This window comes from Pseudorasbora parva, chromosome 6, assembly GCF_024679245.1.
Source record: "Pseudorasbora parva isolate DD20220531a chromosome 6, ASM2467924v1, whole genome shotgun sequence".
Classification (NCBI taxonomy): domain Eukaryota; kingdom Metazoa; phylum Chordata; class Actinopteri; order Cypriniformes; family Gobionidae; genus Pseudorasbora; species Pseudorasbora parva.
In genome coordinates this window covers 16328865-16342068 of record NC_090177.1, presented here as the reverse complement: position 1 = coordinate 16342068, position 13204 = coordinate 16328865, and the positions used below count along the sequence as shown (strand labels likewise).

The 13204-nt window shown below is 37.8% G+C and overlaps 1 protein-coding gene across 3 annotated transcripts in view; it reads right to left on the bottom strand.

The window, feature by feature from the left end:
* Positions 1-13204, bottom strand: part of plxna2 (plexin A2) — a 280272-nt gene that overhangs the window by 52173 nt on the left and 214895 nt on the right. For all 3 annotated transcript variants that reach the window (XM_067445796.1, XM_067445798.1, XM_067445797.1), the window contains exons 17-20: positions 12510-12603; positions 2391-2630; positions 1086-1229; positions 61-295 (exon numbers count right to left, since the gene is read on the bottom strand). In XM_067445796.1, coding sequence (XP_067301897.1) covers positions 61-295; positions 1086-1229; positions 2391-2630; positions 12510-12603 — 713 coding nt within the window. The remainder of the gene's footprint in view (positions 1-60; positions 296-1085; positions 1230-2390; positions 2631-12509; positions 12604-13204) is intronic.

Sequence of the window (13204 nt, the reverse complement as noted above, 5' to 3'; positions counted from 1 at the left end):
CTCCCAAATAAACACAAATAATTAATTAAGCAACAAAATGAAAAGGCGATTCTCTCTCACCTTCCTTGCACTCCAGCGCGACCCTAGACTCCAGGTTGTCCATTTGCATCTGGAGTCGCTTGAGTGTGAGGTCGTTCTCACGGGATTTACGTTTGTAGGCAATAAGCACGAGGATGACGATGATGAGAAGCAGTCCGCCACCGGCAGCGATGCTGACAATGGCAGGAAGAGTCAGGAGGCTGTCAGAAAGAATGTTTACTGAACCAGGGGACACATGCAGACCACCGACCTGCACCTGAGAGAACAAACGCACATATATACACATGAGAATCAGTTAAGAATAAATGCACACACAGATACACATATAAAGATGCACACACAGAGACACAGTGTAAAAATATACCTTACACACTGAACCATCAAAAATAGAGAGAAAAAAAAAACATACACACTTTGAGTAAGTTTTGGGCAGCACTAACAGTAATTGGTTTTCGGTTTCTAGGGAACCGGGTGACAGCAACAAGACTGTGGCATTGCTGAAGGCCTGGCCTGCGTCTCCACCAGCGGTACAACAATAGTAAATAATGAGCAAGTGCGTTTAACACCCACTTCAATAGCTTCAATCATTACAGGTGACTTTTTTCTTTAACAAAAATGGATCAGAAATTGGTCATTATGGAAAGGGAGAAGGAAAAACTATTCACTATCTTCAAATAATTTACTATCTCTCAAGATCTTTTTATTTTTTTGAAAGAAAACTTATTCTTATCAAGGCTGCATATATTTGATCAAAAGTACAGTTAAAACTGTAATTGTGTGAAATATTATTATAATTCAAAATAACAGTTTTCTATTTTTAAATTTGTATTTATATTTGTGATGTCAAAACTGAATTTTCAGCATCACTACTCCAGTCTTCAGTGTCACATGATCCTTTATGTGGAAACTGTGATGCACTGAGACACATTTCCATTAATCAGAAATCCGATTTCAGATTTTGATGTAGACTGAAAAATATTTAATAGAAAAAGATAAACAGATTTAAGCTGGATTTGGCCAAAAAATATGTACACATGCATACTTACCATGATTTTGTACTGGCCGGTGAGATTCGGTGGTTCACACAGGAGTTGAGATTCAGATACGGTGACAGAACAGGGAGTCTCTCCTAACAGAACAGTGTAATTAAGCTTCACTCCTCCAGGGGCCAAAGGAACCAGATTCTTACCCTGGTACACACACAGCACATGTGAATGAAGGTTAGTTACGTTTGAAAAGCTTACACTGCTGAATGTGTGTATATACAGGGCCTAAAACTAACTTTTTGCCACACCTGCCATGGCCAGTGACTTCTGAAAATTTACCAGCCATAAATATGCGTTATTGGCCATGTTTTTGCAAAATCAGAAAAAATAATGACAGCAAAATAACAATTCTTTATTCCAATTTCGATACTTAGCTAAAGGTACTAGCCTAACAATTATACATTTAAAACATTAAAGACTGTACATTAATTAAAATACAAGGAAAAGCACAAATATATATACAATATAACAAAGATACAGTTTAAATAGTCCTGGGCAATCGTTTAATAATTTAAATATCAAATATATATAGTATATACATGCAAATAGTTCTTAAATATATACATAAAGGAGTGTTTATTTATATATACATAATTATACACAGTACCACATGTATATATATATCGACCCGGACATGTAGGACAAAATAAAAGTTTTTGTTTTTATATATATATATACAGGGCAATCATGATTAATCGCTTGCTCAGCAGTAAAAGCGGTGCTTTTCAGGTAGGTTTGACAGTGGTTGTCAGGTACAGAAATATACAGAAAAAGAAAGCAAATGTAAAAATAATACTGCATAGTCTTCACTGTATACAGTAAATTTAACCTCCGTATTAATGAATCCTTTTGAAAGTTGCAAAAGTTGTTCAGCCAAGAGCAGTGAGTGATTTTTCTTTGTCCAAAAACACAGACAGCAGGAATATTGTGCTGCTGTCACTTTAAAAGCGAATGCTCGGATCGAATACACTGATCCTGCAACTCGCATCATCTTGACTTTCGTCGAGGCTTAAACTTTTGTAATGTTTAGGCACTGGCCTGTCAACTGTCCTGAGTGGCGTTTACGTTCGTTCACACTCATGCATTGTTAGAATTCATAAAAAAAAGTTAACGGCCAACTGATGAGTGACACCGTTTCATATACTCATCAATGCTGATTCTTTGGGGCTTGACGAGTGCTAATTTTAGGCTCTGTGTATATACATACAGTATACACCTTTAGGATACATTGTATATGATTGGATAGTAACACTCTGATCTGTAACTCTCAGGTCAAAGGGTTGAGCGGGTGACGGATGGACGTACCTTTAAAATGATAGGTGAGCCAGGTTTCTGTTCCAGTATGCCATTGGTGCTGAGAGGCTCAAAGTAAGGGTTGGGGTAGTACATGAAGTTAGTGTTGTTGTACACTAGAAGAGCCTGCACATTATTGAAGATGAAACCAAACTCGTCTGCGTGCTTGACTGAGTCCAAACCCGGCCTGTACTCGGCTGTCAGTGAGGGAGCGAAACAGCTCATAGTTGTGGTGTTCAGAACCTTACACACCTGGAAATGAGAGAGACAGGGAGAAATATGTTTTATTTTCATCACCAGTTTTCGAGTAATTGTTATTCATTGTTTCATCTCACTTCAGTTCTTTCCCATTAAGATCCCTTTGATACCATCTGTTTTCAAGTGTTTTACTGAACTGAAAAGACCGCAGATGCATTTTTCTTTTGTTAGACAACAACGGAGCTAGAGAACAAAGGAAAGATACCTTTTAAACTCAAATCAGAAACAAACTCAGAGAGAAAACATTAAAAGTGTAAACTGCACTCTTCTGATCGAATCTCGCCACATCACACATTACTGTGAGTGCTTGTACTTTATGACAGAAATGGGCTGGCGCATCTACATGTCCGGGTCGCTTGAAAAAAAAAAAAGGAATCATATTTTTGCTTGAGGAAAAAGAAGCATATTTTAGGACCATTTGGATTTGTTTGTATTATTATTTTCAATACTATTTTAGTATATTATAGTGGTATTTCTTTTTAATTAACATTAATGTATGCTATTATTTTAAAATAAAAAACAAGTTAAAAAATATTGTATTACAATAATGAGAATCTAATGGGTAAAAAAAGAGTACAATTAACAATAACAACAAAATAATGATATTTTAGAGGTCATATATGAATGTAATTTATTGGATGAAAATATTTAAATAATGATAATTTTCATTATTATTTATAATGCTCTACAAAATACTCTTTGAGGAATTCGACATTGTCAGAAGTTTGACATGAGTTTGGGACAGCACGGATCAACGTATCTAACCGCTAGGCTTTCGATTCAATGTCATTTCATTGTTGAGCTGAAATGATGCAAACTGTAGCACACTCATACCTCAAGTATGCAACAACTGTGATCTGTACTCTATAAACATCAGCATCACACTTGACGGACGCACTCACATCTATGCTCAGAGGCACAGAGCCGTTCCCTCGAAGTAGCAGAGAGCAGCAACTGATGCTCGAACAACAAAATTGATTGCTGTGAAACTCTGACTGTGCCGGGAGGTTTTCATCTCATTTCTTTCTTCTCCCCGACTCTCAGGGGAGAAACTTAATTAGAGCTAAATATCTTCAAAGCACGGCAGGACCGGCGAGCACCACACCTCCTACTCGCATCTCGCCTCCTCGCAGTCAGAGCCGCAATCGATACTAACTCATTTTGACCACACAAACTTGATTTTCATGAGATTGAGGGCGCATCTCATTCCTTAGCTTTTGGTTCCTCATTCCTTTGCTCTTTCTCTTCACTTGGCCCTCAAAGAGTGTATAATAAGAGATATTTGTCAATTCTGAGATTGAGATGGTTTTCTTGTCAGTGATTAACTGGTATTGGCTTTTGCTTGCTCTCTAGGTCAGTGCCATTACTAGAAAACTAAAGAATTCTTGAAATGAACTGACAGTCTGAGAAACAAATAAGACACAAAAACAAGCAAAATACCGCCACTGGTTTTGGAAGTTAGGATTTGTGGACGTTTTGTCCCTCTGAAAGTGTATTTTACACTGACAATCTTTAAAAAAAACTGCAAAACTAAACCTGCAAACTTCTGGTTCTATTCTTTTCCTCAAATACAGCAAAATAGCAAGCATCTAGAACGACTGGCCTACTACTATTACTTAACCCCCCTGGACCCCGAAAAACACGCCCAGTGTCATGACAGTGTAAAACAACTTAAAATATTCCACCATTTGTGGCCTCACAGACATGAACGATATGTCTTTACAAAGCTTAAAGTGTCTTCTTTTATTTATGTACACTCAAAAATAAAAAAATAAACGTTGTAAGTTTTGCTAAATAAAGGAAACAGACAGGATGAGCGTTCTCCCGTCTGTCTCCCTGTGAAGTCCATTCTGAAATGCGTTAGAAAATATACTCAGAACTCAGAGAAAACTTGCCACACAGACACAACATATTTCTCTTTAGAAAGCTTGACATTTCTACTTTTAAATCAAGTAAATTATATTTTTTTAAAAAGCAAATATTCAAATATACACACGATTCACATGCAAATCGTCTAAGAGGAAGGAATGCGAACCGGTACATTTTCACCAAGCTTGGAAGACACGCTTGCGAATTTTATAGTGTGCATTCACTTTCATGAAGGAACAGAAAAGCTCTCGGACTAAATATAAAACATCTTAAACTGTGTTCCGAAGATGAACGGAAGTCTTACTGGTGTGGAACGACATTAGGGTGAGTCATTACTGACTTACCTTTACTTTTGGGTGAACTAACCCTTTAACAAGGCTGCATTTATTTGATCCAAAATACAGCAAAAACAGTATTATTGTGAAGTATTTTTATAATTTAAAATAATAGATTTCTATTAGGATATTTTTTTTAAATACAATTTATTCCAGCCTTTAGTTTCATATGAACCTTCAGAAATCATTGTAATATGCTGATTTGCTGCTCAAGAAACATTTCTTATTATTATGAATGTTGAAAACAATTGTGTACAATTTATTTCAAGATTCTTTGATAAATAAAAAGTTCAAAACAACAGCATTTATCTTTAATAGAAATCTATTGAAATTCATACTTTTATTCAGAAAGATGCCTTATATTAATCAAAAAACACAGTAAAGACATTTATAATGTTACAAAATCTTTTTACTTCAGATAAATGTTATTCTTTTGAACTTTCCGTTAATCAAAGATGTATCCCTCTGGGTTAAATCTTTGAAAAAATGACAACTGTTTTCAACAATCATAATAATAAGAAATGTTTGTTGAGCATAACAAATCCTCATATGAGAATGGGTTCTGAAGGATTATGTGACACTGAAGACTGGAGTAATGATGATTAATTCAGCTTTGATCACAGGAATAAATTACACTTTACTATATATTCACATAGAAAAATCTTTTTTCTTTTAAAAATATTCTACAATATCACTCTTTTGACTATTTTGGATCAAATAAATCCAGCCTTGGTGAGCAGAAGATCCATAAAAAAACATAGTTCGGTCTAAACTCTTTCTGTAAACACAATGTATAGTCAGATTACTTCTTTTAAATTAAACGTGATTTTGTGAATAAGCTACAAAAACTATAGATTCAAGAGTAGTCGTCGTTGATGCCAGAGGTGTGAATCACAGCATTATTCATGATGATCCACACCCCGCATACAGCCATTCTGACAATAAGTGTTTTACAAAAGTTAAACGACTATATTGTTTTGTAAGAATGAGTGACCAAAATAGTTTTCACAATGTTTTGAAGACAAAGAATCTAGTCTTATTAGTCTAGTCTTACAAAGAATCTAGTCTTTATTAGTCTAGTCTTACAAAGAATCTAGTCTTATTAGTCTAGTCTTACAAAGAATCTAGTCTTATTTCAGTGATTTAACATGTTAGTTTGACAATGAACAAACATTATTTTCTCAGAACTACAAACTTTGAGGTATATGTTACTCACATATTACTGTAGCCCTGTTTGTGCTGAATACAGTCAGCAGACTTTAGCCATGTCAAACATCCACAAATTAGCCTTAGTGTCAAGAGGGTTAAAGTTAGGAATTTAAAAAAAAAAGAAAACATGCTTCTACAATTACAAAACGTTCATGTGAGCCGACTGAACAGCGCGTAGGTTTGAATAACATTTGACGTGGCCTCTGCGAGCTCGGGTCTCTTCTGTACATTACGCACTGTGTTTGCGTGATAACAGAAGCTCTCTTGCAGCTCAGAGGGGCTGGATCTGGTTAAAAATGAATAGATTTCAATAACTCTAAAGTCACACTGCCATCAAAACCTGTAATCCCATTACACACTCCACAGCACCACATGTGAGGTAACCGAGAGGCCACGGTGGAAAAGCAGATCTAGTCAAACTGATTTTTAGCTGAGATAAAACGCAAGAGGATGTTTCCAACATTGATAATAATACTATTTGTTTTCCGGAGCACCAAATCAGCATATTAAAATTATTTCTAAAGGATCATGTGACATTAAAGAATATTAATTAATGATGCTGAAAATTCTGCTTTGCTTCACAGGAATAGATTACATTTTACAGTATATTAAAATGGTAATAACATTTCATAATATTCCTGTTTTTACTGCATGTTTGATCAAAGAAATGCAGCCTTAGTGAGCATAAGATACTTCTTATCTTATAAAAGCCTACCAACCCCAAACTTTTGAACATTTGTATGAGATAATGTGGTTGAAGATCTGCGCCCCACAAGATCCATGAACTATCATCATTGTGCCCTTGGGCAAAACACTTAAAGCAGATTGCTTTAGGGATATTGTTGCTGTAGTAAGTGTACTGTTGCTCACTCAGGATTAAAGTGAGCACTAAATTATTACTTACTCTTGTGATGACAGCGGAGGACTGTTCCAGCAGGATCATGGACCACTCCTACTAAACATTGAACCTGCAACCTTTGCGTTATTGAATTGAAAAGCCATTCTGAATGGCGCGACAACGCTGCGGCCCAGCAAAGCAGGACGAGATAAGTGTCTAATGCATTTGAACCGTGTGTGTGTTTCTCTGTCCTTCCGTGGCAGTGCCATGTCGGAGACAGATGCTGTGGCCACCATCGGCCTGGCACAGCCTGGAAGAGCCTAGCGCAGCCTCTGCACGCCATCTGTTTCAAACTGGCTGGACACACACTGGCTGTTGTCACATTTTGTCTTGCTGTACCAGTTTGTTTCTTCACTTCCGCCCACATCAAGCTACCAGTTTTTCAACAGTGGGGAGAAAAATGTAGCTTTCCACATGGCTGGATTTAATTAGCGGGTTTTAATTGTATTTTAAATAACACCTGCTGTAAGCAGAAGGAAATGCAGATACTGAGTGGGTCAAAACCAATGTGTTTTAGCCTGCACCAGACTAATAACATCCGAGTTCCTCTTCTGTCCTTCCATGACCAGGCTGCAGTAGCTGCAGGTATTTGGCTGTGGAAATAATTGGTATCCTTTCCTGTCTCTCTGAAATAATTGGATTCAGGTTCTTCCATAAACTGACACATGACTCAGCACAAAGCACAGTCCTACCCACCTAAACTAACGAATCCAAGCATCTTCCTCCGCTCATCTCTCTGTCTCTATGATAAAGTGTTGCATAGAGATGGTGTTCCCTGGCTAAAATCTGTCTCGAGTTACTCGGGTCAGTGAAAACGGTACTAATGCCTTAAAGGGATAGCTCAGCCAAAAATGAAAAGTCTGTCATCATTTACTCATCCTGATGTCGTTTCAAACCTGTCTGAGGTCTCTCTCTCTCTCTCTCTCTCTCTCTCTCTCTCTCTCTCTCTCTCTCTCTCTCTCTCTCTCTCTCTCTCTCTCTCTCTCTCTCTCTCTCTCTCTCTCTCTCACTCACTCACTCACAAAAAGATATCTTGAAGAATGTTTCAAACTTTTTTTTTTCTCCATACAATGAAATTCAGTCCAAAAACAACAACATTGGACCCCGCTGACTCCCTATATAAACAGATCAGGCATAACATTATGTCCTAATATTGTGTTGGATCCCCTTTTGCTGCCCTGACCCATCAAGGCATGGACTCCACTAGACCCCTGAAGATGTGCTGTGGTATCGGGCACCAAAATGTTAGCAACAGATCCTTTAAGTCGTATAAGTTGTGAGGTGGGGCCTAAGTGGATCAGACTTGTTTGTTCATTGCACAGATGCTCATATATATATTTTTAGCAAAAAAATATTGTGATTAATGTGTTAAATGTGTGTGTACTGTGTAAAATGACAGATGCTGTATATATATATATATATATATATATATATATATATATATATATATATATATATATATTTATATATATATATATATATATATATATATTTGACAGATGCTGTATATATTTTTTGTATTATTATGTGTATTGTGTTGTCTTTATGGACCTATGTGTCTTGAATAAAAGTTGATTATATATATATATATATATATATATATATATATATATATGCATTTGTGTGTGCACTATATACATATACATACACACATAATAATTACACACAGTAACTGCACATATATAACCAGCACTAGACATATAACATTTCACCAGCACTATACATATATAACTAATCTTAAAATAACTAAACATTATCATTTTCTGCTCTGTTGAAACACAGAAAGTAATGTACAGTATGATCAGTATATCATCATCTGAACCTTCCACAGCGAACTGACACGGGAGAATAAAAAGTTTTATGGTAATGACTGAGCAGAGCTGCCCACCAGCTCTGAATTATGCCCTTTGTTGTTTTAAGTACATGCGCATGTAACTATATAACGGCAAAAAAACAAAACAAAAAAAACGAGACGGATGGAAATTAGGGTGAATGTAGAACTACTATAAGCATCTGCAGGATTGTAGACAAACGCCCATGGCTCTGTTAAATGCTAAGATGCTTTTATCATCCATAGTTCATGTTCTTCATGTTGGTTTTTTGTGAGCGCGCTCTTATCCGAGGTATCTGGGGAGGTCTTTGACACTGATTGGTGGGAGCGTCTGATCGCTTCGTTTTAGAAGAAAAAACTGAAGTACCTTTGTGATCAGCTCAGATAGTGGCGTGCAATGCTTTAGGAATTCGTCTCCAGACTTCATTACCGAATCTTTTCGCTGCCGCATGTGTCAAACGATTTTTTTTCTTCTTCTTCTCCTCAAGAGAAGACAAAGGTAGAAAAACTAATCTTTTAGCTATAATCAGGAAAATGATTAATGTCTCAATTGCGGGTTGGTGACAGGTACAGCAGGATGCACAAAGGCAATTGTCTGCCGTTCGCTCAGCTTCTGAGAACCCCGCCAGGTAACGGGAGGGGAGGAGAGGAGGAAGAGAAGCAATTTGGGGAGGAGGCAGATGACAGTTTGAAGGCTGCCTTGATGGGCGCTCGGCTTTGATTGCCAGACTCTGCGGCTGTTTTGTTCCTCATCTCCCTTTCCAAAAATACAGAGGAAAAGGGGGATGAAGAAATACATAATCGTAACCTCGACGGTTAATAAAAATGCAGGGAATCAAAGCCCGGTTAGGTCTTTGGTGATGATGCCTGAAAGAAGGAAGCCAACCTTTCCCTGTATACCTCTCTTTTTCTTGCTTTGTTGTAAAGAGTAAGAAAGAGAAAGAAAGAAAGAAAGAGACAGCACTAGCACCTGACACATCAGACAGCGCCCACACAACATATTTCAGGAGTCCCTTTAAGAACTCTAAGAGCCCTGGGCTCTGTGAAGCGTGGAGGAGCGCAAGCTTCTGTCACTCCTCATTGCGCAGTCGGTGTCTCTTTTACTAAAAGTGACTTTCAGGAGAACTACCCCACACGGGTACATCTGTACAGCTGGGGACTGAAGTGCAGTTATGCAGTCGGAAACAGAGAAAGGATGGCTATAGCAGATCTTAAAGGGACAGCAGCCAAATAAACCTGCTGCTCTTTGTCATTAATGTTAATCAAAGAACAAAATACTCGTTGCTTTCACCTCAGTAAAGTAAGAGATAATGTGTGATTAGTGCTGTTCTGAACACTTCCACACTTGAAAAGATGCATTTTACACATCATATTGCTCATAGACATACAAATGGCCAAATACCTATATTGTATCCAATTATATATTCCACTCTTTTTTCGCACCAAAAACGTATTGTACATACATTGTACTATTAGGGCTGTCAAAGTTAGCATGTTAACACGATTAACAACAGCATTACTTTTGTTCTGTCATCCACAGTATATGATCACGCTATCATTCATTCAGGTGCTATTAAACCATTCAAGCGCATTAAGATGCAAAAAGAAGAACTTAAATCTGTACTGGCGTGTTGTTTGTGAATCACACACACACACACACACACACACACACACACACACACACACACACACACACACTCATGCTCACAGAATTCAGCGCAGTGCACGGCCGAGTTGAGTTCTCTTTCACGCATGAACAGACAAAAACACAAAAGCATGGCAAAATTAATTAAAAAGTTTGGACCCACTTTATATTAGATGGCCTAACTACTATGTACTTACATTTAAATTAATAATTTGATACAATGCACTTATTGTGTATATACATGTTTTTACATTGTACTTACATATATATAGATCAGATCAGTATATATATGTAAACACACACACACACACGATAGTGAGTAAATGCAGAATTTAAATCTTTGGATGATCTAACCATTTACAGTTTGAAATGGGTAATTGTGACATGCTTTCTTGCAATTGTAACTGTGATTCATGGCATTGATCGTCTGATGCGCATACGTGCTGCAGGAACAGTACTCCAAGTGCAAACATCCTTTAAGGGCGCATTCACACTTGTAGTTCGGTTTGTTTAATTTGGACTAAAAAACTAAAACAAAGCATGTAGTCCTGATCCGCTTAGCGTTCACACTGGCATTTTTAACAGTGAACTTAAAGTTACCGAACCAAAGGCCTAGGGATACGGTCACAACCTGATGGTCGGCTTTTATGATGTACATTTCGTGATGGAGTTTACTGAACATTCAAAACAATGCTGTGATTAAACGCGACCATTTTATGCGTGCACCTATGGTTTTATTTGTACCAGCTGAGAACTTATGAAGAGACATTTAAAGGGATAGTTCACTTTAAAATGAAAATTCTGTCATCCTTTACTCACCCTCAAGTTGTTTCAAACCTGTATGAATTTTTTTTCTTCAGCTGAACACAAGGGAAGATTTTTTAAAGAATGTCAGTAAACAATCAGCTAACTGGAGCCATTGACTTCCATAGTAGGAAAAAAAAATGACTATGGAAGTCAATGGCTCCAGTTAACTGATTGGTTACTGACATTCTTCAAAATATCCTCGCCTGTGTTCAGCTGAAGCAAGAAATTCATACAGGTTTGAAACAACTTCAGGGTGAGTAAAGGATGACAGAATTTTCATTTTAAAGTGAACTATCCCTTTAAAACGTTCATTCATAACAGCACCAGTATTTCCTCCCTTGTATGCAGAAACAACAATCTACTGCAAAAGAGATGGCAGTTCCGTCGTATGTACCATCTTATGGGCAACCATCTCCTTTATTTTAGCATAAAATATCATGGTAGTATCGTGTCGTAAGTTCAGTATCATGATTTGGACACTGGCTATCCCATCCTCCTTTCTGACAAGACAGAAAAATCCTATTATGTTAATTAAACTCGGACCCCTGCAGTGATGAGCAAATTGAATTTGTACCAACTCCTCAGCCCTTGGGCCTTATTATTTTTGGGATATCTTAATGTTGACCAAGCCAATGTGTCTGCAGTTCACCTTCCTTTGAATCCCATTAACCAATACAACCCTTTTTAAATGGCCACTATCCACCAATACTGCTTTGGATGAAGCTGGTTTTATGCAGGATTCTACAAATAATGCCAGTTTGGCAAAGGTGGTATGAGCATTTGAGTAAAATGCTCAAATTAAATGCCTCATCCACACCACTTTGCACAGACTGAATAATTCAGCAGGGTACTTAGTCGAAATTACAGATACACAGCTTAAAAAAGGGGTCACGTAGAGACTTGTGGGTAGGAGATATATGAGATTTCTGGAGCTGTGGCAGTGAGTCACGACGGACCTCGCCTCCGTGGGTCAACAGAAAAGAGAAATTAGTCTAATGCATCACAAAAAAGGCAGCGTGCAGATTGTGTGATCCTCTCTCTACTAAAAGTCACCGATAATTATCTCAAACCTGCTGACAAAGCATTCCACTTCCCAAGGTCACGCATCTCAGAGGTCGAACTGATATGATTCGGTTTCATCGTGTCGAGCCTAGTGAAATATCAGCTCACAGGAGAGAGCCATTCTCCCACAAGCTCCTGAGCTCAGGTAGCTAAGGTCATTTAAAAAGTGACGGTGGATAATTGACAAACCACCGATAATACAAACGAAGCTACTCACGTTTACGGATTCCCGCCCGCCGTACTTGATACGAATTCTTGGCTCCTGTATGACATCCAAGTTCGTCCCGGTCACCACCAGAGGAGTGTGTCCACTGAAAATAACACAAGAAGAAAGTGAGTGGGGTGAACATAAAAAATTTGACGCGGAAGTAACTCATCTCCATTTGAATCAAAACTTGTTTCTTTGTGATGTGGCGCTTCGAAGATAATAAGCTTTTGAGAAGGTTCTGATTAAAGATGCTTTTAACTTGCTTCAGTAGATTTAATCAAACATACTAGACGTGTCTTTGAACACACTAAAGGAACAGAAACAGCGGTGATCCTGCTTGGCATTCTGGGAATGTCCACAGCTTGATGAAGCACAACAAAAGAGCTGAATGTCTGGGAGTGGAATGGTCGAGGAGCTCAAGCTCCAGGTGTTTCAGTTGTTTACTTTTGTGCACTTCATTAGCCAGGTGCCGTATGCTGTTCTGTTCACTGTGGGCAACGCTCTGGTACAACATCTAAGAGCATTATAACTACTCTACTGACACCATGGCACGGGACACTCATCCACAGGAAAATCACATGTAAGATCAATTTAATAGCTCAACTGTTTCTCCTAGATAGTAATAGGATCAAATGAGAGAATTACCAACAGTCAGAGATCTCAGTATGAGCTCAAATATTTCTCATTAAATACCAAAAGATCTG